Source organism: Meleagris gallopavo, chromosome 16 (genome assembly GCF_000146605.3).
Source record: "Meleagris gallopavo isolate NT-WF06-2002-E0010 breed Aviagen turkey brand Nicholas breeding stock chromosome 16, Turkey_5.1, whole genome shotgun sequence".
Lineage (NCBI taxonomy): Eukaryota > Metazoa > Chordata > Aves > Galliformes > Phasianidae > Meleagris > Meleagris gallopavo.
This window is the reverse complement of record NC_015026.2, coordinates 11,270,175-11,297,951: the sequence shown is the minus strand read 5'-3', so window position 1 is coordinate 11,297,951 and position 27,777 is coordinate 11,270,175. Positions and strand designations below refer to the sequence as shown.

Sequence of the window (27,777 nt, the reverse complement as noted above, 5' to 3'; positions counted from 1 at the left end):
CTGACTTCTGGGGGATCTTGTGCGTATATTCTCTGTGTATTGAGTTTCTGTGAATAAGTGTTGCTGCTGGGATTGGAGGCCTGCTAACAGTTATACCAATTATACTGATAATTAGTATAAACTAATGCATATCTTGTGTGCCTTTCTGATGCCTTTACTATGATGGAACTTGGACCCAGTGACTCCAGACCTCCTCTGCTGTTACCTGTGCTGTCCACCTCTCCTTCCTGTGCTGAATTTCATTGACCAGCCAAGTACTCCTCTCCATTTTAATTTCAGATCCAGACTGGGCGTCTCATAGCCTAGGGATTTTCATCTGTTTGAACTGTTCGGGAATCCATCGCAATATTCCACAAGTCAGCAAGGTGAAGTCTGTCCGTCTGGATGACTGGGATGATGCTCAAGTGGAGGTATGTGCATCTCAGGCTTGAAATGCCAGCGAGCTTGTGTCATTGCATTTCACATCGCTGCTCTTAATGCCACCTCACCAGCAAAGCAGTAAAACTGAGTCCTGTCCAAAGAAGGTATGGCAAACATGATCCCAGAAGGCATTTCTGAATTGAAGTCTGTGATGTCGTACTTATGAAATCTGGTTGAAAAATGGAATAACTATTTCATGAAAGGGATGGGAGTATTTCCTCCACCCCTATAAATGATCATGGATTGTGTAGAAATTATTGATCCTAAATGAACTGTCTTCTGTTTCTCCTGTTACATCCACTGTCTCCTGCCATCCCTGCCCAGCTCAGTTGTTCCTGGCTTTCTTCCACTGAGCTCTGAAGGCTTTTAAACTCAGTGTCATAAAGAACTGTACCCTTGCAATGTAAATCCTCTCTATTTATGCAACCAAGCAGATTTTGGTGATGTTGCTAAAGCAAACCCAACCAGGACACCTGTGTACTTTGACTGTTCTTATCTTTAAGGGCACAGAGAATGATTCCAGTCATTGATTTTTACATTTTGTTTTGTAGATTTGAGATTTTTCAGAGAGCCACAGCTCACAGTCATGTGTTCTATGAGAAAAATAGGCCTTTGTGTTGGTTGGGATTTTCCTTCTCTGATTATTTTGCTTTTTGTTTTGAATTGTCTGAATATATAAACTCAGGGACCTCAAAAACATGAAAATAGTGGGGAAAAAAACCTTGGAAATAAAGAAAAATACAAGCTTACCTGTGGTTCTGGTTATACAGTTGACAAAACACATTGAGCATGGGCTGCCCAGAAGAGGATGTTTTTCTTAGACTTATAAAGTGACTTTAATTAAGTAAAATTTATGAATAGGGAAAGATGTGGCCCCATCCCAATTAGTTTAGTGCTCTGAGGAAGCAAAGGAGGACGAGGGAAATAAACCCAAGTATTAACATTTCTTAGTTCTTTCTCTTTATTCTCTTCTCTTTTAGTTTATGGCCTCAAATGGGAACAACGTAGCAAAAGCAAAATACGAATCGAAAATGCCACCGTTTTATTACAAGCCAACATTTCTTGACTGTCAGTAAGTAAAGAGCTTTGCTGGTAAACAGCTTTCACTTGTTTGTGCAGCTGCAGCCTCTGTCGTATTTTAGTTTTAGCATTACATGTTGTTTTCAGCTGCAGAGGGGATTGCATTTGTAGGAAGTCCTGAAAATCTGTGTTCTTCTGAGCGTGTGTGGTAGAATTTATTCCACGCAAGGGATCTTATTTAATAAGTCCTGTTGAGATGATGTGGAAAAGTCAATAGCTTGTCTGTTCCCCAGACTCTTACGAGTTCCTAAAGCTACAAAAATGCCAATTTCCACCCATTGATTTCTGCCTTTTCAAATAGCCCTTCTGAACCGAAACGTAACTTACTTTCCTGAAATAGGAGGGGCTGATTATTTCTAAGTGTCAAAATGGTGGATTTTTTTCTTCTTCTTCTTCCTTTTCTCTTGGAGTCACGCATCTCTTTGATGGAGACAAGGGAAAAGCTGCTGTATCCTGTATGCTGTAGTTGAGCCTCCCTTGTAAGGGAGCAGGCTTTGCAGAGTGAGGCAGCTGAGCAGACAGGACGTGCTGCACTGAGCAGGGAGAGGATGGATGGATGTTGTTTGTTCCATGAGATTGTTTTCTAGGGCCCAACCCCACAGTGCACCAATGGGGTTTTGTGTGTTTTTGTATTAGCAAGCAGGTGAGCTGTAGCCTCTGAGACCCCCTGATAGTGCTGCTTGAGCTGGGTGTCACCAGCGGAAGGTTTTGTTCAGCGCTGTGCTATGGCAATGCCCAGTCTGTGTGTCAGGCTCTGAGATGCACTCAGCCATTTAAGAAGTGCACTAAATGGAAATGTTGGAAGCATTGGTAGGACTCCCTCTGGGAGATGTTGGCTTTGGGTAGAAAGGCTCTGCTGTGTTCCCCCGGTCCAAAATCACCCTGAAGGTGAGCTGAAGGGATCCTGAGCACCTTTCACATCCTCAAGGTGTCTTTGTATTCTTGTTCCTGTATTTGTCTTCCTGCAGCATGCAGAAAGCCTTTTTTTGGAAAAGACAGGACACCTGTCATCTCTGTGAAGTATCTCAGTGGTGCATCCATTCCCCAAGCTGGGAAGGCCCAGACGTGAGCAGTGCTGCCTGGCCTGGCAGTAAAAAAATCATTCCTTTGTGCACCATTGGCAAATCTCAGTTTTGATCTAAAATGGCTCCTGGCAGCAGTTTCCATAGCATCTACAACTGCAGGAACGATTTGAGCATCAGCCAAACCGGTGTGTGTTGTGGAGTGATGTGCTCTGAGCGCTCATCTTGCCAGGGTTATTTTTCTTGGGGAAAAAAATGCTTCAACCTCTTACCTCTCCTACTGCTCGAGCACCTGTGCTTTGTGGGAGAGAGCCCAAGGAGAAGCTGCCAGGAATCTTGCAGTCTCCGCAGTGTGCAGTGTTCATCCCAGGGAGGAGTTGATGCACATCCAGCTCTACGTGGCAGCTCTGTTGTTTATTTTCTTTCTTCATTTTGGAGGAAAACTAGCTTCAATGATAGTGGCTTTTTCCCCTTTTTTGCAAGGGCGGGGCTTTGGCTTTGGTTTTTCCACTCGTGATGGAAAAACGATACCTCAAAGAGGATGGAGGAGGTGGAAGGGACTGTCCATTCTATTACTCCATTCAACAGACTGCTGCTGGAAATACAGTCTTTCCTTAATTATTTTTTTCCTTTGCTCGCAGTTTCTTACCGTGTTAATTACGAAGACCTTTCTGTTCTTATTGCCAAAAAAATGACACCTCCCTGTAAGCAGCAGCCTGCCAGACTTTAGGTGGGCTGCTTAAAGCTTTTGGACTTGATCCTGAAAGCTATGCATCTCTGTAGTTCGGAAACAGTGCAGTTATATTTTTCTAAGAAACACAAACTGTGTGTTTGCTGTGTATCCCATCACCAGAAATACCAAATCCCAGCAGGCAAGTGCTGCAGTCACTTCATGATAGAGCTGTTGAAATCAAAGAGGGCTTGGGTTGCAGGGCCTTGTATTGGGTATGTGATGTCTGCCCTGGGTTATTTATGTACACCTTCACCTCAAGAAAAATACACTTGAACAGAAGCAGAGAATTCTGTCAGCAGCACATATCTAAACATTCCCTGAAGGTGTACTTAAAATGAAACGGGGATCAGATCTGAAGTCTACTGGGAACAATGTGGAGACTGTACGAGGGACCTGAGGCTTGGCCCTGCCCTCTGGTTGCCTTCAGATCCTGTAGATACCAGGATGAATTCCTGTGCCTGTTTAGATTCATACAAGCAGTGCCAGTGATGCTGGGGTTTACCTCCAGACTCAACAGCAGCTTTTTATGGCAGGATTGCCTCTAGTCCTTTTTTAGCAAGTATGGTCAAGCGCTTACTCAAGCTCCCTGTTGCCCATAAAGGAGATGCTGGACTCCTTGCTGTCCTCTTTGGGTCTTTGTTTTCGTTTCTTTTGCTGGTTCTGCTTTCTATAAATAACAACTGGAGCAGAGGCTGCAGCCACTGACCTTGCACTGAATTGTCCTCATGGTGGGCAGCTCTCAATGTGTGCTGACGTTCTGGGGGAAATTGTAGCTGAGAGATCCTGTGTTTGTGATGACACAGAACAGAGGAAGAATGTTTGAAAGTTGTGTGGGTTGGGAATGTGGCATGGCTGGGGTCTTGTCTACCCTGAGACTTACCGTTGGGACCACCTGTGGTCTGGTTTGAGTGCTGGAGAGGTTATCAAGGGATTTTTGCATCTTCTGAGGGCACCCGTTTGGACTAGCTGCCTTGTGGCAGATCAGTCTGTGCTCTCCTGCACAACAGCTGTGGAGAGGCTGAACCATTGTCATTGACAGCATCTTGGGAAATAAGTCATTGCAGAACAGGGTTCCCTAAGGCGTGGGACCAGCAGGGTGTATCTGTTGTAGTATTTGCATGATAGAGCAAGAGCGTTTTCCCATTGCTGCACGTGAAACTTATTTAAACGTTCGCATTGGAAGGCTTTGGAACAGATGCAGCTCCTGCTGATCCACTGAAGTCAGCTGGAACTGAGGATGATGTGAATTCTCTTCCTTATCGTTAAATCCCTGATGGTCTTGTTGAAAAGGTCCAAGTTTGGCTGTGGTGATAACAAGCTGTTTGCAGCAGCGGGTTGGAGAACGGAGAGAACAGTTGGAAATCTAAGTACTGGTGTTGATTTTGTGACCAAATTTCTGGAGGTTCCTTGATGAGTGGCAGAAGTATAGAAACCGACGATTAAATTCTGCTGTGTGGGTCATTAGTCTTCTACACTTACAGCCTAATGTGGTGTAGATGTTGGATCCAGAAAGAGCCTTCTGCTCAGCCCAGAAATCTTAGTGCACACCTCTGCAAAACCAACCCGAGCCCCATGTGAGGATCTGAAGATGGGCTGTACTCAATCCAGGGTGTAGCACAGGGTGGCAACAGAAGAGAGATGCCACAGCAGCCAGCCACGTGCTCCTGGTCTTCTCAAGGCTTCGTGTTTTTCCCACCTTTGTTCTCTCCAGGAGGTTGGCTGTGGCCTGGGGTGTGACCATTTGATGTCCTCTTGTGCTTTCATTTTGAAGAGAGCACCTATGGCTTGAATTCCTATTGTTGCTAGTTTGGGAGGTCCATAACACCTTACAATGAGCTCCACGTCTCTTGAGTCACAAGTCTCCCCTATGGGCCATCGTGTGTGTACATCACACAAAGTGTGTTTCTGTTCTCATACCAACAGCTTTAGCACAAAGATCTTTTTTTTTTTCTCTTGTTTGTAGTTTTGTTCTTTTCCTTCTTCGTTCAGTGATGCCTTTTACTAAAGAATCCAATCTGAGGAGCTTGCCTAGAATTGTTTGTATGGTGAGGGAATTTTGTGCAGAGGCGGCCTGGGTGGGTGGCAATGGGCTGTTGTGCTAAATCTGTAGATTTTCTTTAGTACAGTTCCAATAAAATGTGCAGGGAAACAATTTGTTGTCTAACAGAACATGGAAGAAACTCTTGAGTCTGGAGTGTGCTTTTTAATGTTTGGAAGACTTTTAAATCCCAGTTGTATTTTGATTGCAGAATTAATGATTATGGATTCTTCCTTAGTTTGTCTTGGACCATGCCTACTTCTCTGTGTGTTATTTTTTTTCCAGACTGCTGCGGGAACAGTGGATCAGAGCCAAATACGAAAGGAAAGAATTCATTCACAGTGAGAAGCAGGAGCCTTATTCTGCAGGTAGCCAAAGAAACTTTGGGCAGATCAGTGTTTTGATGTCCATTACCATTCCTTTTCCTCATTTGTGTTTGTATTTACTTCATATTGATTATTGCTCATATGTCACTAAGAAAATGTGGTCTTCAGTGAAGGATTAATCCTGGTGTTCCCTGTATTTGATTAGAAATATTGGAAATGTCGGCGCTTGATGGGAGAAAAACAATTATTAGGAGTCTTTCTGTTGACTTCAATTGGCTTTTCACCCGCACTCAGGTTTGTTCCTGATAGCAGGAGGTGTAAGTGTGAGTTAAAATGGAGATAAGAGCGTTTGTCTCATCAAGGTTGCTTTTGCTTTGAAAAGACGAGGTGGGATTAATGGCGCCGTGCGGGTAATGGTCTATAAGTGCTAAGTCAAGGGGATGAGATGCTTTTATTAAAGAAGGGCAGAATTTGAGGAGGTTCAGGGTTTGAATGGGCTTGTTGTGCAGCTGCACCAGCATGAGAACGAGATTAACGTGCCTGAAATCAACTGGACGCTGTTTTGCTATATGCAAATGGCCTTTAATTTATTCTGCATATTAAGTAGTTGACACCAACTATGTGCACGGATGACTCTAGGATAATTTTATTAGCAAGGACCATGTTCCAGATGAAAGGTTAAAATGCTATTTTCATGCTGCTTCTCAGGACTGATAATAAGCAGGTAACTCCAGCAGTTGGCTGCTATTAAAACTGCAATTAAAATCTGATCTCATACAGACTCTGTTTATGCGTAGAGACTTTCCGCTCTGCTGTTCTGTATATATGAAGCCTGCACATTGTGTGCTATCTGTATTCATGTACACTACACTGCACATGTTTATTCTAGATTTTCAAAGCAATCTACTGGAGTTGGACATGTAGTATTGGCAGTAAGTAATTGATTTCTTAGACAGATTTGGAATACATCTGCTGACACGTGTATGATGTTCATCCAGGAGCAGCGATGCAATTTGGTACCGTGCAACTTTTAGCTGTGAAAGCCTGGATTCAGCTGTAGCTTCTTCAGGCAGATGCCCCATTTTAAGCACACAGAGCGAGGTACGTCTTCCACTGCTGTCTGGGCAGAAGGGCAGCGGTTCTGAGCTTTCTGAGAAATACTACAGGAGAGCTCAGACAGAAGCAGTAGGGTTTTCTCCCCTCTTTGAGGTTCAGCCACTGTTAAATGCTGGCTGCAGAAGAGAACATAGCAAATCACTTTAAATGAACAGTGCTTGGAGGAGGAGAAGGGGAAGGGAAGGTGGGCTGGTAGGTATTTGTAGGTTGAGTGCTGATGTTTTTAGTTTAGTATTTTCTCTGAGAGTTGTATCATCATGAAATCCAGCACAGGAGCTGTGTAAGAGACCTGTGCAACACTGACCAGGACATTATTTGTTCATTCTTCTGGATGGGAAATTCCAAGGGGAGCATTTGGCTTCTCCCTGGGGTGACCAGGTTTGTGTCACAACATAACAGTGAGGAGGTGAGGACCAAACTTCTAATGGCAGCTTTTCCCTTCTACTTCACCATAACAGCTCCAAAGTGTGGGTGCATGCCTGTGCCCATCTGTGCTCCTTCTTTTGGATGACATGGCATAGCTCAGCTGGGGCACTGCTTTCAGCTCTTTGGCTGTTAGGTTGGGACCAGCTGTTTCTCAGGGCTGTGGCTTGTGATGTTTGTGGTGTTGGGCCATCAGTTTGCCCGTTTGGTGTGAAGCAGTGCCACCAAAGAGCTGGTCTGAACTCTGCCATCCATAAGTGCTCCAAGACAGACTGCAGTCTGGCACTTAAAGAAGCAGCTCAGCCATATCACGTGCTGGCTCTGTCCGTACCACTGCTGGTGGGGGTCATTTCAGCTTGGCAGCCACAGCAGCAGTTCGGAGGATGCGCTCTGTGTGGGGCAATCCTTGTGTGCCTGCTGGGAGCTGCAGAGCATCTGGGCCATTGTTTTCCGTTTGTGACCTCCTGAACTGCACGGGGATGCACTGGAATGGGACCAGTAAGGCTATTTTCCTGCCCACCTCACACCCTGAGTTTGAGTTTCATTTAAATGTATTTCTTTTTATTTCCAGTGCTGCCTTAGACCATTTTTTTTCTCACCGTTCCGAATTCCCTGAAGGAGTGTTAGATTACCAATTTCTAAGCATGAAACATTTTGTTGTTAATAGAGACGTCAGTATCCATTTTCTGGTGTTTGCTGGAAGATTTAATTCCATTTTCCCATCCCAAGGGCAATTTTGCTTTCTGACACTTGCTCAACAATTGCATAAAAATAAGAAAATGCTGTCTGTGAGCAGTTCTGAGTAACATCCTTTTCCAGGCAGCCTGATGAAGCCCTGGTCAGAACTTCAGCATCTTGCTTGCAGAAGATCCTTTGGGGAAAGACTGCCTGGAGCCTGTAGATGCCAAGCAGAAGCTATTGCAGCCGAACTGACAGACCTGGGAGAAATGAGTCCCAGGATGAGAGTGTCAGATGTGCAGGTCAGGACTAAGAGATCACGTAGGGCAGCCTGCCAGGAGGATGCAGCAAACTCAATAGCTGCTGGTGAGGGGATATAAGTGAGAGACTGAGCAGCGTGGGATGCAGAGGCAGTGACTGGCCCTTACACAGCTGCCCCCAGGTGCTTGCATAGCCTCTGAACCAAAGGACATTGCCCTGTGTGATGGGAGGCGATGCAAGGCAGCGGAACTGGAGCTGGGAAGCAGAAAGACACCTTGTTCATACAGAAATCCCTGCTGTGGGCAGAGCTGTGTTCAAGCAAGCTCTCAATCCTCATCCCAGAGAAGAGCCATGGCTGCAAACCCACGGCCCTGCTCCAGATGTCAGCTCTCAGGATGTGCTGCTATACCTGCAGTCACAGCCGCTCTCCCTCAGTCCAAGATTTCAGTGCAAATTCCTATAAAGGAATTGTTACAGTTCCTGGCTCCCACAGGAAGCCTATGGGCACGAGCACGTGCACTGCTTGCAGCTGCAGCCTCCAGCTCCTCTGCCACGGCTTAGTTTTTCAATCTCTGATGATTTCATTCCTCCTGATGAGGTGTTGTTAATGAGTGTGCTAGCACCATTGATTTTAGTGCGAGGAGTTGGTGTGAGTTCAAGTAGTGCAGGAAGATTAGTAAAACAGTGATTAAATGCTTCGGTGGTCCACTATCGATTCTTAGGTATGTCCTCTTATATGTTGGAGTTCTTAATTCTGCTCTCTTATTAGAGCTAAATAATTTGATTGTCCTAGCCAGGCGTTATGAAGCAAAGCATTATTTACACACCACGAATCACAGTGTTGTTTTCCTCATGCTGCTGATGCATTTGTTGTACAACAACACAGAGTAAAACTGATTTGGAGACCCTCACATTAGTGTGTTTGAGGATGATTTTATCCCTTCTGATAAATGAACTGTCTCAATTCCTGTCAGTCTCCAGCTAATTGTCCCCTCTCCAGGAGTTGAATGAGGCACAGGCACTGACTTCTCGTAGAAACAAAGGGTGCTATTAGTTGCTCTAAGGTTGGATTTGGTACTCCAAGTAGTTAAAGGGTTCGCATGACTTCTCCTGCCACTGATTGGCAGCAGTCATAGCAACAGCTTCTCAATGTCTTGCTGAAAGTTGTTTCATTTGAGTGCTTTTGATTGCACTTCATCGGATGGGTTTATTTTAACCAAGAGAAGGTGTGGAGGAAACAAAACAGAACAGTGGCTTTAGGTTTGGGCATTATGATATTATAGATTGGTAAAGGTACTGCTGATAGAATGCAGCTCAGGCCATAGACAGGAGAATGTGTGTGTGGACAAGAGGAAGCAAAAAGGAGCCCTTGGATCCTACAAGCCTGGCTTTGGCTTTTGGTGCACCTGTCTCATTTACCAGCAGGATGCCAAGAGCACCCAGCTTTGGATCTTTGCTTTAACAAATGAAACAGGAGTACTGCTTTATACTTGCTGTTAAATCTCGTAACTCCTGTCAGGAAAAATGCTCCAACTTTACAGTTAGGTTCAGGAAAGCACTTATCCCCAGACTGAGCATGGCTAGTGCAGCCAGACAGAGCTTATGGGTATCTCCAGCAGTGGCCAGTCTGAAGGGAGCTGGCACCTTTTTCTTGAAAACATTGGTTGTGTCTTTCTGTAGTGTGGCATTAATTTGGGTAAGTCCTGGATGTTCATGGAAACCATGCAGGTCAAGTGCAGTGTTCCCCTGGCCTGCACTTGTTTCCAGCAGGGATGCCCTTAGTGCTTCCTCTTCCCAAGTTTGTCGTGAATCTCTGTTCTGTCGAGATGGAGATGCTGTGAGAGAACCAGGTGAACGTCATGGATACAAGGAGTAACAGCAGATTGGGCTGTGTCTTAACGACAGTAGTGGCCAAAGCCATATGAAGAGTCATTGGACCAAATACTTGAAAACATTTACACTTAAGCAAAGGCAGGATCATCTCGTTTGGGGGAAAAAGAGCCTGATTCACTGGTCTTCTTAAAGAGTCCAAACACAGGAGAGCAGCGGCTCACCAGTGAGCTGCAAATTTACAAAATGTGTGTACTGCTAAGAGATTATTTATGCCACGTATTGTTATTTAATAAGGTCATTGAGGTAGTTCAGTGGTGATTTACGGGCTCAGATGGGAGTGTAGTTGCTTTCCAGCACAGTGTGAACAGATGGAGAGCATGGGGTGAACTTTGTGCAAGCAACAGCTTCACCGAGTGCAGCTTTCTGCAACTTTGCTGCAGATGCTGCTCCCATGTATTTCCTGTAAATAGGCCAGTCAGTCCTATTGCTGTTAATTTTGCAGATAGTCAATAACAGGAGCAGATTCACAGATAAAACATGCTGCTACCAAACCTGTATGCCACTATGATTGCATCCTGCTGGAACTGGTGAATGGCAGTTCTCCCTTACTCACAGCAGATGCTGTTGCATATCTTTCGTGTTGAGACATTTGTTTCCCATTCGGGATGGGAATGCATTGTTTGCAATGAGGAAGGATGTAAATACTAGCAAGCACCATTGCTTTCGTTCTTTAGTCACGGGAGGCTGGAGCTCCTCAGCTGGTGCAAATTGTCATAGGTCCCATAAAAACAGTGGAGGAATTCAGGCCGACACCAGCTGAAGATGGAAGGCAGAGAAGACCTTGGTTGGTTGGTAGGTATATATCTGAGGGTGGTGGCCTGCTGCCCTGCAGGGTGTGAGACAATATAGTGTTACTGCAGCCTCACATAGCTTTGGCCTCTACTGCTCTAAATTCCAAGTATTTATGGCATGGAGTAGATCTTATTGTCCTTATTCAGGGCTGAGAAGGGTGGGCTCTGGATTTACCCAGGTGGCTACAGAGAGTGCCATTTGTCTGAGGGTGTCTGCCTCACTGTGTTCTCTGGACACCCCAGGGACTGCTTTGCTTATGTGTTATTTTCTATTTGTCTGCGAATATGATAGCAAAGTAAATTACGAGACATAAAAGAACGCCCTAAAATAGTAGAATCTGTTAATGTGCGCTTTCTATTCCATGTGGCTCTTGCATAACTTGGGAAGCAATCTGAATTAATTTTCCCCCAGCATTTGCACAGTTGGAAGGTGCTCTGACTGCAAAGAAAACGCACAGAACGTGAACGTGTTCCTTCTCACTGTGAGAAAGACACCCTTATTAGCTCAGCCTGACCTGCGGTGATGTAATGCAGTTTATTTTGGGCCTGATCAGACAAAGCAGCGAGCGGTGTTGCAGTTTAAAGCCAATGATTTTAACTGACAAACCTCATCTCTGCTGTCACTTCCTCATTTCAGCTACAAGCCAGCAGTGCCATGGTGACACTGAGCTCCAGCATTCCTCTCAGCCTCAGGAGCAATCAGAGCAAGGAAATGAAGTATCACTGGAGATGCCATTTGTTAAGACACCGATGCACACAGTCCTGAAGGAGAAGTAGACCAGGGGCTGAAGTGCTGTGTGAGCCCTGCCCAGCCCCTTGGCTTGGCATGCGTGGTGGGACCTGACAGTGCAGGCGGAGGTGGGCTGAGCAGGGCTGTGTCCTCTGAGCTGTGAGATGAGGAGCAGAGAGAAGGGAGGAGAAGGAAGGCGGCAGGGTTCCAGCTGTTCATGACTGCAGCAACAAAGAAAAGGTGGTCGGGGGTTTCCTCGCGGAAGGCTTCTTGTCTTTGTTTTGTCATCAGAGGTTCTTGCAGGAAATGGGCAAATTCAGTGAATTCACACCCTCAAAATGCAGCCAGTAAACTAGCTGGCTTCTCGTTTGCCCACCTTTCATTTGTGAGCTGGGTGGAAGATGCTCAAAAGGCCTCAAATCCACGTGGGTGATGCAAAGTTATAAGCAGTCTTTAAAGCCATCCTTATTGTGTGTCTGTGAAGAGAACAGAACCATGCAAATTAAGAGCTTTTTTCCTTTCTGCTGTTTTTATGCTGGCATGTTTCCCTTAATGCCATCGGCTTGAGACTCTTGATTTACATTATTTACATTATATAGAGAGAAATTTAGGAAAAGCCTGATTATAATGGGCTCTTCTGCCGTTTTTTGCAGTTGAATTTCTGAAGATACAACTTAGCTCCATCTGTAGTCTCCATCCAAAGACCCGAGTGTGTTGGGAACTTCTGTGAAGGCAAATCTTTATTTAACCTCAGTGCATACAGGATGGATTGGCCAGCAGAGCTGTCAGAAAGCTTTAGTGAGCCTCAATCTTAGCCCATGGAGAGGAATTTTCAATACAAAGAAACCAGTTAATTTATTTCTCCCGACCAGCCTCCAAGTGGAGCCACTGCTTTGCTCTGGCTGGTTTTTAATGTCACTGTTATCTGATGTTACTCACAAAATGGATGAAACTCTCTTCTGATGCTTGAAAGGCTTAAGAATTAGAGCTCAGCTTTGAGCTCAGCTCCAGCACATTCCGCTCTTGTCCTTCTTTGATGAATCCTGTGTTCCTGGTGCAGGCTGAGGCATGGCTGCAGTGCAGCAGGAAGGTGAGCTGTGCTCAGTGATCTGCAGAGCATCCATCCCAGCCCAGTGCTTTTGGTGCTTTCTAGCTTCCCTCTGCCATCCCTGTGAGCAAGTCCTTTATGGACATGGAGACTGAGATACAAAGAGGTCTGCTGCTGAGAAGCAGCACGAATGAGGGCAGCGTGGTGTTTTGTGGAGCCTTACGCAGACTTCTGTGTGCCTGAGCTTTGGGCAGAGAAGAGATGCTTTGTGATAGGAAGATGTGGCAGTGCAGTGTGTGCTGGTGCACACATCATGATTGCACCACTACTGCTTTCTGTTAAATCATGGTTTCCAGTAAATCCCCAGCAGCTGCTTCCGCTATTGGGCTCTTACGGCTCTTACTGGATTTCAGCAAAATCTTACTACAAATCTCTGTTCCGATCTTGCCATTGTCTGTAGGATCTTGGCTGCTCAGTCTCTGACTCTGATGGAAAAGTAGAAAACTCGCCTGGAGCAGTGGGGAGGTGCTGGAGGGCAAGCTGAGTGACAAAACCCCTGCAAAGGCAGTGCAGTTGTTTTGCAAATGATGTCACTGTTTGCATTTCGAGGGCAAGCATTACACCTGAATTTCTACCTGGTGCATTGGTGCAAAAAGTGCTCTTGCTCAAGCAAGATTATAATCGAAGAATGTTTGGCAGAAATGGGTATGTGGGTGTCTGTACTGAAACTGCAAAACCTGAATGTCTGCCAACACAATGCAGCTACTTTAGAGCTTTACTTTTTTTTCTTTTCCAAGTTGAATATCAAGGTTACCAGAGTCTAGTGTGCCCTTGTCAGGAGTGGGTTAAAGCAGAAGCATCCCTCCAGCAAGCAGCCTTGTGAAGCCTCCTTCTCATGCAGCCAGAGGCACAGAGAGTTTCTGTTCTCAGGCATGACATCAGCTGCGGGTGGCTGGAAGGTGACATGCTGGGAGCCAGGCTCCACAAGCACTGGCCTTGGGAGCACCCTCCTGAGCCCTGGAGATTGCTGCTGGACTCGGCACCGAGCACACAGTGCCTGTTCAGAGCCCATGTGCTCTTCCTTGCCATGCCTGGACTGCTAGGCAGGCTGGTCATGCACAAAATGTTGATGGAAAGAGGAGTGCTGGTGAGTGGGTTTGGTCAGCATCTTTCCTGCTGGCCTGGCTGCCACCAGAGCTGGTGGTGGCACTGTGATTTCTGTGTTTGTTTTTCTTGGAGCCCAGATCTGGTATTTTGTGATTTGGGAGAAAAGCATGCTATTTTTAAGCATCTTTCCCCAGCAGGACTGAAAGTGTTGGCATCTCTGCTGCTTGGTGCTTTGGGATGGGGAGCACCCAGCGATGGGGATGTGAGGAAGGCAGAAGGCACTGCATCTCGTCCTGGCCATGACAGCATCTGCATCACCATTGGCCAGTGCTCAGTCTCCTTTATATGTCTTCCTGGTTTAATCCTGCATTTAACATTACACAGCACCTGCTCCAGGATGGAGGGAAATGCTATCATTGCGTCAGATCAAACGGTGGCTGCTGCTCCTTCCTCTGCACGCCGTACCACTGCTCCTTTTGGGCAGCAGAAGGGCAGTGTGGCACGGCAGGTCACCTCGCCTGCCACCTCCTCTGTGCAGAGCACACGCTGCCCGGCTGGGCTCAAGGGGAAGCATCCATCAGAAAAACATCCCCAAGGTAAAACAGCACTGCATGTTTCCAGCCAGACATCAGCAGCGGGTCCAGCCGGGGCAGCGTGTGGAGCTGGGGCTGTTGGAGAGCCCTCTGCACAGCCTTGGCTCCGGGAGCAGCTGCTTTGCAATACAAATGGCTTAAACATCAAACACGGACCGTGTTGCAGCGCAGACAAGGCGCATCAAAGAGCTGTTTAGCAAGCCAGACTGAGGAGAAGGATGCGATCACAGCACGGCTGTCGTCCTTTTGTTCCTGGTGACAGGGATGTGCCTGTGCTGCGTGTCCCGGTGCCAGGCGGGCTGTGTTTTGGCAGGGCGGTGCGATGTCATGCGCCCAGAGACTGACTCAGCCTTTTGCTGCTTTCCATCGGTGCTGCTGAGTGCTGATTCTCACACAGGGCAGCCCCTCTAAAAATGTGATGCCATCCAATGAAGGCTCCATTAAAATCAAAGGAAGGTGCTGTGCCGTTTCCCTACGTTGCTACAATGAAAGCGTGCGGTGCCAACAGCACACAACAACAGAAAAAGCTGCAAATGCAAAAGCTTTTCTTTTAGAAATGCCTTTGGTGCATTTTGACTTTTTTCTGCTGTTCTGTCTGGGCTGTGGTTAAAGGCTGGGAACTGCTCTGTGCTCTCCAGGAACTCTGAGTGCTGCAGTGACCCAGTGCTGGGGTGGGGGAAATCAGCGTTCTGTTACAGATAGCTGATGTGCAAGAAAGAGCAAGGAGCGCAGAGCAACGTGCTGCTGGCTTCAGCTTCCCTAAAGCACATAGGCAGCCAGAGCAGCAGGTGAGAATGTGTGGGTCTGAGGGGGAGAGCTGGAGTTGGCCCAGTGGGGCATTGGCACTGCTGGCTGCAGGGCGTGCGGCTCTGCCAGCTGAGGCTGCGTGCTCACAGCTACCTGGGGCTCCAGCTGTGATGTTAACAGCTGGTTCTGTCAGGCTGCCTTCAACACAGCTTCCATCCAAGCTTCTATAATTAGCCCAGCAGCAGCTTTCTTGCAAGAATTGAAGCAGCAGCATAGGGAAGCAGAGTGGTAGGGGTTGCAAACCTTACTCCAAGTGCACAAGGCTGGCTGATAAAATTTTAAATAGTTGTGGTTTTGGTCTTTTTTTTTTTTTCTTTTTTTCCCTCTCTCTGAGTGCTTTGTACAAATAGCTGGGTTAGGGTTTGTTCTTTTCCCCTTCAAAAAAGAATGAGTAAGAGGTGCTCTTTCATTTTGCATCATCCCCGGCAGAAAGATTTATGTCTGTCAACTCAACTCAAAGATGTTTTGTTTGTGGTCGGCTTGGCATCAGGTTTATGTGCTGGGTTAGCTGGGTTTCTGATGGGATTGCTGCTTGTTTGGGGGCTGAAGGCATCGCTGTGTTTTGGGATGGAGAGTTCCAGGGGGTTGCTGTGCCTCTGGGCTCTCAGGCTGCCTGGTGAGCGTGGGCTGTGGGATCATGGGGTGTATGAAACACCGGGAGCTCTCCCTGTCTGGGACAGTATTGAAATACTGCATTTTGGTGTTGCCTCAGACTGCCTGCTCTTGTGACCTTGGGTTTCTCCAGTCAATAAATTAATCTATTTTAAATGGAGTAGAGCTAAAGAAAAAAATCAGACCGGTTCTCCACACTTTTGATGATATTTTGGAGAAGGAATAGGGGAGGCAGCCCTTTCTGTCTTTGGAGGCAGTTCTTGGTGTCCTGATCTCTGCAGTGCTTTCATAGCGCAGTGCCCTGAGGCCAGAAGGTTGCTACAGCATCTTGGGTAATGGAGGGGTGGGGATGGGGAGGAAGTAAGCTATAACTCAGTGCATGGAAAGCACTGGTTTCGTGGCAGCTCATCCGAGCTTAATTGAATTGCTATTAAAGATCCGTTCTGTGTTGGAGACCTGTGCAGGGCCAGGCACTTTTTGTCTCTCACCAGATAAAGAACATTTTTCCGGAGTGATGTCATGTCTTTTTCTGGAGTTTGCCTGGGATGTTGATGCTGAGCCTTAAATCAAACTCAGCTGAGAAGCGTGAGCACTTCTTACTGCCTTTCTGCTCAGCCCGTCTCCATCACGGGTTTTGTAATTCTGTGCTCCAAAAATAAAATGCTGCGAATTCTGTACTGCTGTGGAGGGATGGGGAAGGTTGGCATCTGATGCAGAGAAGTGCTGCGTGAAGAAGCAGGTCAGCATGCTATGGGTGAGCATGAGCTTATCAGACCTTCAGCAGAGAGCTGCTCAGCAGCTGGCTGTGCTGCAGCAATGGTAATGTAAAGGAGGAGGAGCAGAGAGTTGAGAGGTGTGCGTTGTGTTTTCTCCCTGTAGCGAGCTTGTCTGAGATTTCCCCTTGAAACCTTGGATGCAGCAGAGAATTTTCCACATTCTGCTCTCTCTTGGATGCGAAATGGGACTGGAAGGTGCCTCCCTGGCTCTGCCAGTGGAACTGCTTCTAAAGATGTTGCTGCAGTCTGGTGGGTGCGCAGCAGCTGCGTGGATGATCCTGGTTTGTTTCCATAGCCAGCTCTGTTAGAGCAGTGGTGGTGTGGCACAGTGCTAACAACAGCATATCCCCAAAATGTCTGAAAGGCAAAGCAGGGAAATTCACAGCAGGGTGTGAATTTCAACCTTACGTGCATTGCAGAGACTGGAAGGAGGAATTTTAGCATAGTGAGGTCACTGGGAATCTTGCTCAATGATATATTCAGGCCAGGATTGAGCCCAGATTTATGTAATTACAGGAGTTCGTAAAGTGGGACCACCCTGCTACGGGGCTGAGGGGCAATAGGTTCAGTAAAGCCAACGTCCAGATGTGTGCAAACATCCCCCTGCAGGCTGTGGCTGTGCTGCTGATGCACCTCCCCCCGTCCCACAGTGCTGGGAGCATCCAAACCAGGGCAGCTGGGATTGCAGTGAACCCTAAATTAAAAATTCTCCCTTCCCTGCATAAAGCAATAGCCCTGACTGTAAATGTGTCAAACACTCAATAATAGATGATCAGGAGCCATTAGCACTGCAGCAGATGTGCTCGCAGCCATTTGGATTTCTCTTCAGAGCAAACAAAGAGGAACGCTGTGTGTGTGTGAGGACGGGCTTCCCTGATTTATGGTCGTGTGGCAGCGCTGCCTATGTGGGGGGAATGCTTCAGAGCAGGATGCCCTGGAGAGAGAATCCTAAACTGCTTTGAAGTCAGTGATGAACTTCTCTGCTGGCTTCAGCAAAGCTCTGGTCAGCAGTTAAGTTCCTCTCATCCTTGCTTGGGTTGATCGATGGGAGCAGCCACCCATGCTGAGGTTTTATTTGCTGGTATGGGAAATAGAAAATCCATCCAAAACTGGGGCTTGGAATGTATTTTGGCTTTTCCCGTGGCCTGAGGGAAGCCCTGGCCTTCAGGTGCTGCCTGGGGTTCTGCAGTCATTTGGAGCCTGAGCAGTGCGTAGCTCAGCACAGCCCGTCCATGGTGCACGCTGAGGGAGGGAATGCTGCCCATCTGCAGCGGTCCTGTGTGGGGCTCTGGGCATTTAAAGTTCAGTGCTTTCTGCAGTGTGGCGGGCAGTCCTCGTGCCTAGGCTTCCTTCTTGCTGGTGCATCCTTTTGTGCAGCTTTTGTGCACTTCATTGCTCAGTGAGTGCAGGGAGGGCTTGCTGGGGTGCTCATGTCCTGCCCTGATCCCTGGTTTGGGATTTTGTGCTAGAACTTCAGCTTGCAGCAAAGTAATGCTGCTGTTGTAGGGATGCTGTCATGACGTGGCGCTGCGTGCCCGTCCTTAAATGTCTTCTTTTCCAGCTTCCCCCTAAATCAGACCTCAGATGTATTCAGTGCTGGTAAAAGGGATGAGCATCGCACTGCCAACCTCTCAGCTTTCAACTGCCTTTTTGTAATAGCAGACTGGATTCACGAGATGAAAACGTGAAGGTTATTTACCTGTAACTGGCACTCTCTGAGCAGCCAGCAGCTCCCAGGTGGCCGTGCAGGAATGCCACTCAAGGAGGAAGCATTTGATTTCCAAGTAAAATTAGATTCCACGTCCAATTCTCAGTAACACAAGCAAAAGGCTTCCAGTAAAGACGTGCTCTGTAGCAGAGGGTTTTAACCTCTCAATGCAGATACAATCTAATTGCACTGCAGCAGCTAACTATTGCCTTATCTTCAATATGTAATCGCTTGCTCCATAATTAAGTTACCAGGGAAGCTGTACTGCATCGATGATCAGTTATGAAATAAACTGATAAACTGATAAAAGGGAGGATGTATTCTCTACGGGGCAAACCAAACCTGTTCTGCCTACAGTGGTCAGATAAAGACTTGGGGATTTTACACCTCCTTATATTTCCCCACTGTTCATTCCTCCATAGCATTTTCAGGGAGGGGAGCACTGGCTGGTAGAGCAGCTTTACCAGGAATCACTTGATCCAGTGGAATTTTTTTTCTGGTGAGTATCCGTGGTGCCTCCACCCCCACCTGCAGTCATCCCAAGGTTGGCACCCCACTGTCCCCACCTGTCTCGGTTTGGTCGCTCTCACCCAGGCAAGGTGCGATGGGATCCCATCCAAAATACCTTCAGGGAGCATTAAAGGCTGCATGAACATCTTTGTCACCTGAGAGCTACTCCGTACGGAACGATAGCATGTGATTAAAGAAACTGGTTAAAAACAGCTTAGGAAGCTGGATTAGGTTTATAATCTCTTATTATGGTTCCCTTTAGCTGACAGCTCGGTGAAAGAAGGGGGTCTGGATTACACTGGGAAACATCGGAATTGACAGGAGTGTTTTCTGACTGTTAGGCTTAGTGGTGTCATGAATGATTTTAATCAGATTTAAATGGTGGCAAACATCACAAGCTTAATGGATTTCAGCTTTATTATTGGAGCTTTGCTTAGAAGCAGTTTGGATTTTCAACTGTGTGCCAGCAATGCAAGTGTGTTCACAGTGACATTAAAAGGGACTGGAAACCCGGGGACTGACCTTGCATGTAAATCCAACACAGCCATGGATGGGGACAGACTTTGTCTTTTTTCCATCAGTCTCAGGACCAGGATGCACTGTTCAGCTCAGCCCCACGGGTTTTTTCTGCAGAGGCAATGTGTTTGGCTCTGTTTCACACGCTGATCCCCAGCGTGTGGGTTGTCCCAGGGGTGATGTACAATGTTCTCTATCCCTTATTTTAGGAGGAGTGGGATTCTCTCCCTGACCATCCCATCGTAAGGCTTTGTCCTGGCTGTGCTGCACAGAGCCGGGCAGGCTTTGTGAGGTTTGATCAGAGGCAAAGCAGTTACTGAGGGCTGTGCTACCCGTATTTCTGCACTGCTTTGGTAGTGGATCCCCACCTGTTTCTCTGCACGTCTTTTTTATGTTGTGGGAGAAGTCACCTTGCAAGAGCTCAGCACGGAAGAGGGTTTTGCAAGGACGTGTTTGTTGGGAGGATCGGTAATGGGAGACAACCTCGTGTGTTGGGCACTTGTGGTTTGACTCCTGAAGCTGTGGGGGGTAGGAATCATCGCCGGGATCTTCTCAGCTGTTTGGTGCTGCCAGTCCTCAGGAGCACGAAGGGGGAAAAAGGGAACGTTGGCATTTTTGAGGTTCCCCCGAGCAGCAGCAGGTGGCATCGCTCCCTCTGTCCCTGTCGTTGCTCATTGTGTGCCACCCAAAAGCACCGACCTGTGGTTTCAGGTACCCAACACTGAGTTGGACGTTAATAGCGATGTTTTTCCCGGAAGGCCAACCAGAGGTCTGTAAGTGTTATCTCAATCATCTCCTAAATCTTGGCTTTGTGTGTGATGTAGCCATTCAAGCGCTAATTGCCTTTGATTAAGTCAATCACTTGCAGAGTGAGTGGGTTAATTGGGTATTGTGGAAGCAATCAATCTAATCAGCTGCTTGCATCCATAGCTGAGGCACTACAATGCAGCAGGGCAGTAATTGTTTTATGAGCTCCTGGATGGCAGCAGAGGCAGACTGGATGGCACAAGAAACCTTTCTCTGCAAAATGGCCTTTTAGGAAAGGTAATTTGCATGCTAAGTGCTCATTAGGAGAGCACTGATTGATAAAGAGCTGGGAAATTCTCCCCTCTAAAATGTGTGTGCCTGGTCGGGGTCAGCACGTGGTGGGCTGTGTGTGATGGGGTGGGGATGTCTTCTCTTGGGGTGGGTTGAAGAGGTGTCTCGAAGGTGGCACTGCTGCCAGTGCTGCAAAATGGAGAAGTCCCACTTGGCAGGACGTGAGATGTGCCAGGCACTCATCCCAACATAGGGCACACCAAGAGCTTACCTCCCCAGTGCCCTTCCTGGGGCAGGGAAGCTGTCTGCATTACAGGGTCACTCAACAGGTGCCCGTTTGCCCCTTGCTGAGGCTGTTGCTTCCAGAGCACGAAGAAATGCTACTGCTTAAAGCAATCAAACAGAACAATTTACTCTGTTGCAGCCAAACAAGAGGTTTACAGTTCTTTCTGCGATGTTATTTGAAATCTGTTCCACTGGGAAAGCATGGGTCACATCACCTTCTCTCTGTCCAGTTCTTTGATTATGGCCAAAACGGGTTATTTCTGAAGAAATATCCTTCAGATTCATAGTTCTAAAGGGAGGCTGTGACATCAGTGTCAGGGATTCTCCACTCAGCTGCTCCAAATAATTACGCTGTTCCTTAACCTCGCAGAACGAGCTGGCACACCATCTCCAGTGAGTTCCTATCTCCTGTTCTGGCTTAATTTACATCTTATGCTGTTAATATAGCAGATGGCTCTGCTTCTGACGTGCAGAAGTGGTGATGTGCACTCTGTAATTTTAGCAGCAAAGCGATGTGATGTAGTTGTGTTTAAATCTTCATCTACAAAGCTCAGAATTGGGGTCAGAGCACTTTGTCTGACTGCTGGGAGGAAAGAGAACCTATTTTTGGAGGTGGAGGTGCCCTGCTTGAACTCGAGGAAAATGCAGTTGCTCTTGGATTACAAGTATGAGTAAATGTTTTCCTCTCTTTCAGCCTTCTATGCTCTGTCTGGCAGCGAGAGCAGGAGAGAAAGCACAGTAATGCATTTGTTCCTTGGCGTAGTGCTGCCTTATTACTATGTCTGGTTTTGGGTACGTGAATGTTTCTCCTCAAAGCCTTGCCCCAGGCCTGGTTGTACCACTGTGACAATCATGGAAACAAGCAGTTCTGCTGCCTCCATTCCCAGCTGAAATAGCAGATTAAGCACCAAAGAAACCAGAGAGCAGATAGGGTTTAGTTCCAAGTTTAGAATGCTTCATGTGCGATGAGAGAAAGCAAAGTCCAAGCATGTGTTCTTTTCTCCAGCCAGTGGGTCTGATTGCCCTCTCTGAGAGGTTTCTTGTTCTCTGAGAACAAAGGCTGAAACTGAAAGAGTAATTTTGGGTACTTCCTATAATCTGTGTGCACAGCGGGACCAAAAACCCCATCAGTAGCAACTGGTCATAGCTGACGTGGGGAAGTGGTGATATTCCTCTTCTTAAAAATAGGGAACTTGAACAAATTGCTGGAGGAAGTCAGGTGGGAAGATGCTATCTATGTGAGACTGTCTTGGTAGCAAATCCTCTCACTTGTTTCCTCTGTGGCACTGTGATAAAGCCGGGTTAGGCTGAAGCACCTGAAGGGTCTGGCTGTGATCAGGAGCTGCAGACATGCACTCAGCATAGCAGGCACAAGGCCGTCTTGTTTCTGGGCAACCAGCGTGGTAATTCCGTTTTATTTTCTCCAAGGAACTTAAGCTGTGGTGTGATGAAAGGAGTGTAGAAGTGGTGGTTCCTCTTTTTACCTTGGAAATGACACAGTGGGTCAAAAATGCCCATTCCAGAGGTGTGAATTCTGGTTATGTGCATGCCATTTGTTGGCCAACTTTGTCACAACTGCTTGGTGGCCCTTTTACAAGCCAGGTTTGTGCCAGAACTGCCCAATGCCAAGCGGCCCAAGCACAAGGATGTTATTCCTAAAGAGTGCTGGTCTTCACCAAGTGTCCCTTTGGCAGTCATGGCTGTGTGCTGGTGGCTGAGTGCAACGCCAGCGGGCGGCTGCAGCCTTTTGTTCTGCACCTGCAGGTGATGGAGTGCTGTGTGCCCTGAAGCTGTGCAGCTGGCTGTTTAGCTTCACCATCATGAGTGCAGCCCTGCTGAAAGTCTGGGTTTGGCTGGGTAGCTCTGAACTGGAAGCTGTTGCTAAGGCAGAGTGGTCCATGGAGGTGAGGAGGGGCTCCGATACATGCAGTAGGAGCTCAGCATCTCCAGCATCCTGCAGTTCTCCTCCTCGACACCTTCTCTAGCTGTTTGCACTGTCTTTTAGATCAGGATGTTGAGGACACGTCTTGCTGACATACTGATTGCCTGGGGAAGCTGGATGAGTTCACATTCGGTTCACATCCAGTTCGCTGTGTTTTGCATTTATCAGCAGTGACAGGGGAGCAGGCAGCAAGTTTGGGCAGAGTGCAGGAGCAGCTCCCGAGGACACAGCCCTGGAGGAAGGAAGAAAGTAAAAGAAGCAAGCAAAGGATTTAAGGAAATCTGTGCCAAAGCACAGCAAAATTAGTAGCTGGCTTTGTGAGAGCAGCCAGGAGCTCTTTTGCAGAGGTGATGGTTGTGGAAAGTGCCAGCGTTCTTATTTTCTTTTTAATTTCTCCAAAGGAGAACAGAGTGAATTCAGATGCTGTGTTTTGGCTCAAAGGGCTGGAAAAAAAAGGAGAATCGTAATGATGAAAGTGTCCGTACATAAGAGGGTATGGAAACCTTGGTTTCCAGCCTGGCTTTGACACTGGCTCACAGTATTGCCCTGGGCAGCTCTCCAACCCCCTCTGTGCTTTCACCTTCTCTTATAAAACCACTGGAGTGCCAGTCTGACAGGGCTTTGCTTTCATACATTTGCAGCTCCTTGAGGAAATGCAGTGAGTTTGATTCATTACCCCTTTAGTGTGAAGAGAAAACACAATTAATTTATTGCAGAGAAGAGAAACAGGGCATCCTTAGACCCCTTACCACTTGGATACTTGTAGCAAAGTGCTCTGGATGAATGAATGAAGGCAACCCGCAGCCATGGCTGTGCAGGGAGCCGCTGTCAGGCTGTGAAGCTGAGAGCTGAGCTCAGCTGAGCTAACTCAGGTGGGTGTATTTCAACTAAGAGCTTCCTACCTTCAGGGCCCCGGCAGCATTTCTCCCTCGTATTAAGCAAATCTGGCATTCTGTGACCATATCAGCCGGGCAGGACCTGCAGCCTGTCTGCCTGCTGTCAGCCCCACGTTGTGCAGCCCTTATCCCTGTTCAGCTCTGTCACCCTCAGCCGCTATTGAGCACGCAGTGGTGCTGCTGATACAACCTGTCAGATGGTGGTGTTCCCCACACTGGGAGAATTAATTTGTGCCACAGTGGTGATAAGAGGGGGGCAGCCAGCTCTGCTGCCCTGGGCTGGTTTTGCTGCTTCCCCTTGCTCAGACTGAGGATGATTCTGCTCACTGTGTGTGTTTCTTTCTCATGCTGTGAGTGTGCCTTCCCAGAGGTTGGTTGTATTTTGTTGTTGGGAAATGTCCACAGCAAGCTTGCAGTTGGGGTAGGGTGGAATGGATTGGCTGAATTCAACAGTGCTACTTGTGGCTCTGGGGGGGTCTCTCCCAAGCCTGGAGGATGGTTGGGTGGGCAGGGTAAGGGCTCTGCCCATGTAATGCCTCCGATACCTCTGGTTTTGGTGCTCGGGTTGCTGGTCTGATGTCTGTGCAGTGCTGCCAATGGGTGTCAGTGCCCCGAGCACCCAGTGTGTGTTCTGCACTGCAGGGCTCTGAGAGGGAGGGCTGGGCAGGCAGCGGTGTGGCTTCGTGCTTTAAAAGAAAGCCCTGCTGCAATGTGTGACCCATATTAAATAAAGAACCGAGGGAAGGACTGCTGACAGCTTTAAATATTTCCACTGCTTACATCTGCACCAAGCAGTGAGCCCCTTGGCAGCGCTGTGTGCCAGCAGCCTGCTGTGCAGCCCGTGGCTCTGCTGTTGGCATCCAGCATTCGCAGCGGCGTGGGATTTGCCGTGGCACTTATTGATGCCAGATGTTGACAGCTTTCCCTCGCGTTCAGCAAAGGTCTCTGAGGATCTGGAGAAAGCATTCGGCGTAGGATTTCATACGCCCAGGCAAAAGAAAGTGGCATTTTGACTGTCAGCAGAGGCACGATAGCCAGGCAGGTGCTTTCTCCTCAGTTGGCATCGTTAGCTGTTGTCTGTGCCACTCTTACCTTTGTCTGCCCTGATTGCCGAATGCACTTTTGTGGTGTGTGTGTGCTGTCTGTGTGTTTGTGCATTTCTTATGGCATGGAAACATATGGCTTGTACTGTAGAGTGAGCGCTGAGGGCTGGCTGGGGGATTTCTGTGCATCTTTTAATCTGTTTTTGAAAATGAATCCCGCATTACTGCGTGTCATACGGACCGCTGTCTGAAGAGCTGGTTGGATGAGGGTTTTCTGCACATCCTCACATCCACGTGTTAAAAAATACCGGTAAGTCATTATAAATGTACAGCTTGAAAATCCTACCTCCTGAGAGCCTGAGCCAAAAATCTGAAAGGATTGAAACCACAGGAAGGGGAACACCTTTTCCATGGCACTCGTGTGTAATTCTGCCTCAGCCAAACGGGAGGTGGCTCTTCTCCTCCTCACCCTGCCCCTCTGCTCAACGGAGCGCTCTGTGCGCAGGGTACCGAGAAGGGTTTCTGTGGAAGAGAGGACGGGACAACGGGCAGTTCCTGAGCCGAAAGTTTGTGCTGTCAGAGAGGGAAGGTGCGCTGAAATACTTCAACAAGAACGACGTGAGTTCCTGGGGCTGCTGTGGGGGTGGGAAGTCATGCTATGAGAGCGTTGGTGCACAGGGAGTTTCCGTGGGCGCTGCGTCCTCGATGGGTGGAGCGCAGCCCAGCCGGCCGCCTTGCTGTGAGGACGTGCTCTCTGTCCCCAGTCACTGCAGTGGGGAGATGCTGACCAGCCGTCCCACTCCGCCCGCTGCGTTGCCCTTGGCTCTCCTTTCACCACCGTGAATTTTTCTCAGCTCTGGCCCTGTGTGATCCGACTGACGTGGATCTTGTACCCGTGGGTACCTCCTGGGGAGGGAACGCTGCCTGTGACGGCACCTCAGGATTTCCTCTTTTGGTGCCATGCAGTGAAGCATTCATCCTTTTCCCCAGAGCAGATTTCATGTAGTGGAAGGGAAATACAGAGCTTACCATGAACGTTGCCCTTGTGATTAATGGATGGACATTCTGCTGTTCTGCACCACATAATGGGGGGAGCTGAGGTGTTTTCCTATGACCTTTTGCTCTTCCCTGGTACCTCCAATGATCACCTTCAGAGAGGACGATGCCTCCACACAGCCTTAGGAGCTTTCAGCTCCAGTGGAGCTATGAGCATGAAGTTGCTCATAGCACAGCATCCTTGATGTCTTTGAGACCAGACCTATCTATCTTGCTTCTGGGCTGAAATCTGAAATCTCCTTGAACTTCGCTGAGTTTTGCAGAGCAGCAGAGTGTTTTGCCATGTTGGCAGAAAGCATTCATTTGTGCCCGAGCAAAGCCCCAGCTCTGTTATCACCAGGCAGGTCTGTGGGCTGAGCTTCATGTTTCAGGTAATGCCCTCAATTGTGAGGTTTTTTTTTCTGACACAGTAAACTCCTTTCTGGTTTAAAAGCCAATTCTCAGGTGTTTGCTCACTCAGCTGTGTTTTCCAGGCAAAAGAACCCAAAGCAATTATGAAGATTGAACATTTAAATGCAACTTTCCAGCCTGCAAAAATCGGGAACCCGCACGGACTACAGATCACGTACTTGAAGGACAATAGCACAAGGAACATCTTTGTCTATCACGAAGATGGCAAGGTGAGAGCAGGGGGTAGCAGAGCCTTGTGTGTGCTCCTGCAGGATGGTGCTGCACGCAGCCAGACTGGGTCACACCTGTCTGTAACCCAGCTGTGACTTGTGGGGGGTGTGGGACTTTGTAATGTGGGAATCAGTGGAATGCTCAGGGGTGTGGGGCAGCTGTTTGCCCAGGGAGGACGTGGGACACAACGGCCCTTGCAGTGAGAGGGGAGTCCCAGTGCTCACACAGTGTGTTCAAGGGGTCAGCCAAAGTGGAACCACTGTGCTTGCAGGGCTGTGATGCAGACTGTGTCGTGGCTCCATGGCCACGGGTTAAACAGAAGCCAAAGGAAGGAGCTCTTTCCTGTAGAAGCTGCATCTCACAGCTTCTGTCTGGTGAGGTGGTGCCTCTGTCTGTGGTTTGTGACCGTCTGCTCGGCAAAGACAGAATTTTGCTGTGTTTTTTGGGTTGAAAAAAAAAGATTTTTTTCTACCAGATGCCCACGTGGAAGGAGTGGTTTGTGACATGCAGGCAGTTGCTGTGAGCAGGGCTGATCTCATGGGTCGAGCCTGGTTGCTCCTGCTGCCTACTCAGTGCTTGGGCAGGCAGCTCCGATGCCATCTGATAACACCTCAGCTGAATTTCTCTCAAATTCCTTGAAATTGTTCTGCTCCTTCGGCTGAATGAGGATGCAAGCTCATCACAGGTGATAACCTTCACTGGAGTAAGGCAGCTAAGGAAATCAAAGCCAAATGGACAACCTGGATCACTGGGCTGCTGCCCCAGAGCATTGCAGGATGGAGCAGCTGTATGCAACTGAAGGCTTCTTAACATGTGCTCATCAGCAGATGGACCGAGACCGTCGGGGTGAGCTGGGGCTGAAGATGCTCCCCATCCATCCCTGATTCTCTGTGCAGTGAAGTGCCTGTCTCCATCACAGCCATGGGAGGCAGCGATGCATAGTGAGGATTGTAGTTTGAAAATACATATGGAAGGAACCCAAGATGCAGACTTCAAGTAAGCGGGTCATGCTACCAGAAGCATTCCTCTGAGCTTCCTTTTGCATGGTGGGCACAAATGCTCTCAGGCGATTACTTCATTGTGACCTAAGGGGCTTCTGGATCATCAGCTGTGCTGAGCTCCTTTGAAATGAAGAGCAGCATGACTGATGTGAATGGGAGGAGCTGAGGAGCTTTCTCTTTCAGTGTGGGAGTCTGAGAGCACTCACAGCTGGTTGGAGCAGTGCTGCATGCATCGCACTCTGTGTCATTTAACAAAAAAAACAGCCCCAGGTTTTCTACCTGGCATCATGCTCCAGTGCCAGCAAGGACTGGTCAAGCTCTGCCTGTTTTGCTGGGAGCAGAATTAGTTTGTTAAAGGACACTCAGCCTTTGGATGACCTTTGGTGGGGAGCAGAGGAGTGATGTTGGAGTTCCATTTCTCAGACACTGTGCAGTGGGACCTGCTCTGCTGGCTGAAGTCAGCAATGCTGGCAGGGCTGGAGACCTGTGACCAGTGGTGTCCCCCAGGGGTCTGTGCTGGGTCCGGTCTTGTTCAACATCTTCATCAATGACCTTGATGAGGGGATAGTGGCCACCCTCAGCAAGTTTGCTGATGATACGAAGTTGGGAGGATTGGCTGACACGCCTGAAGGCTGTGCTGCCATTCAGCGAGACCTGGACAGGCTGGAGAGCTGGGCAGTAAGAAACCGGATGAGGTTCAACACAAG

At 48.0% G+C, this 27,777-nt stretch overlaps 1 protein-coding gene across 1 annotated transcript; it reads left to right on the top strand.

Moving 5' to 3' along the window:
* Positions 1-236: 236 nt before the first annotated feature.
* On the top strand, positions 237-26,179 carry LOC100546571 (arf-GAP with dual PH domain-containing protein 1-like; the record flags this gene model as incomplete). Its single annotated transcript, XM_010719852.1, has 5 exons — positions 237-410; positions 1,401-1,492; positions 5,579-5,661; positions 24,898-25,010; positions 25,922-26,179. Coding segments are annotated over 5 exons (705 nt in total), but the record flags the coding sequence as incomplete, so codon positions are not given.
* Positions 26,180-27,777: the final 1,598 nt, after the last annotated feature.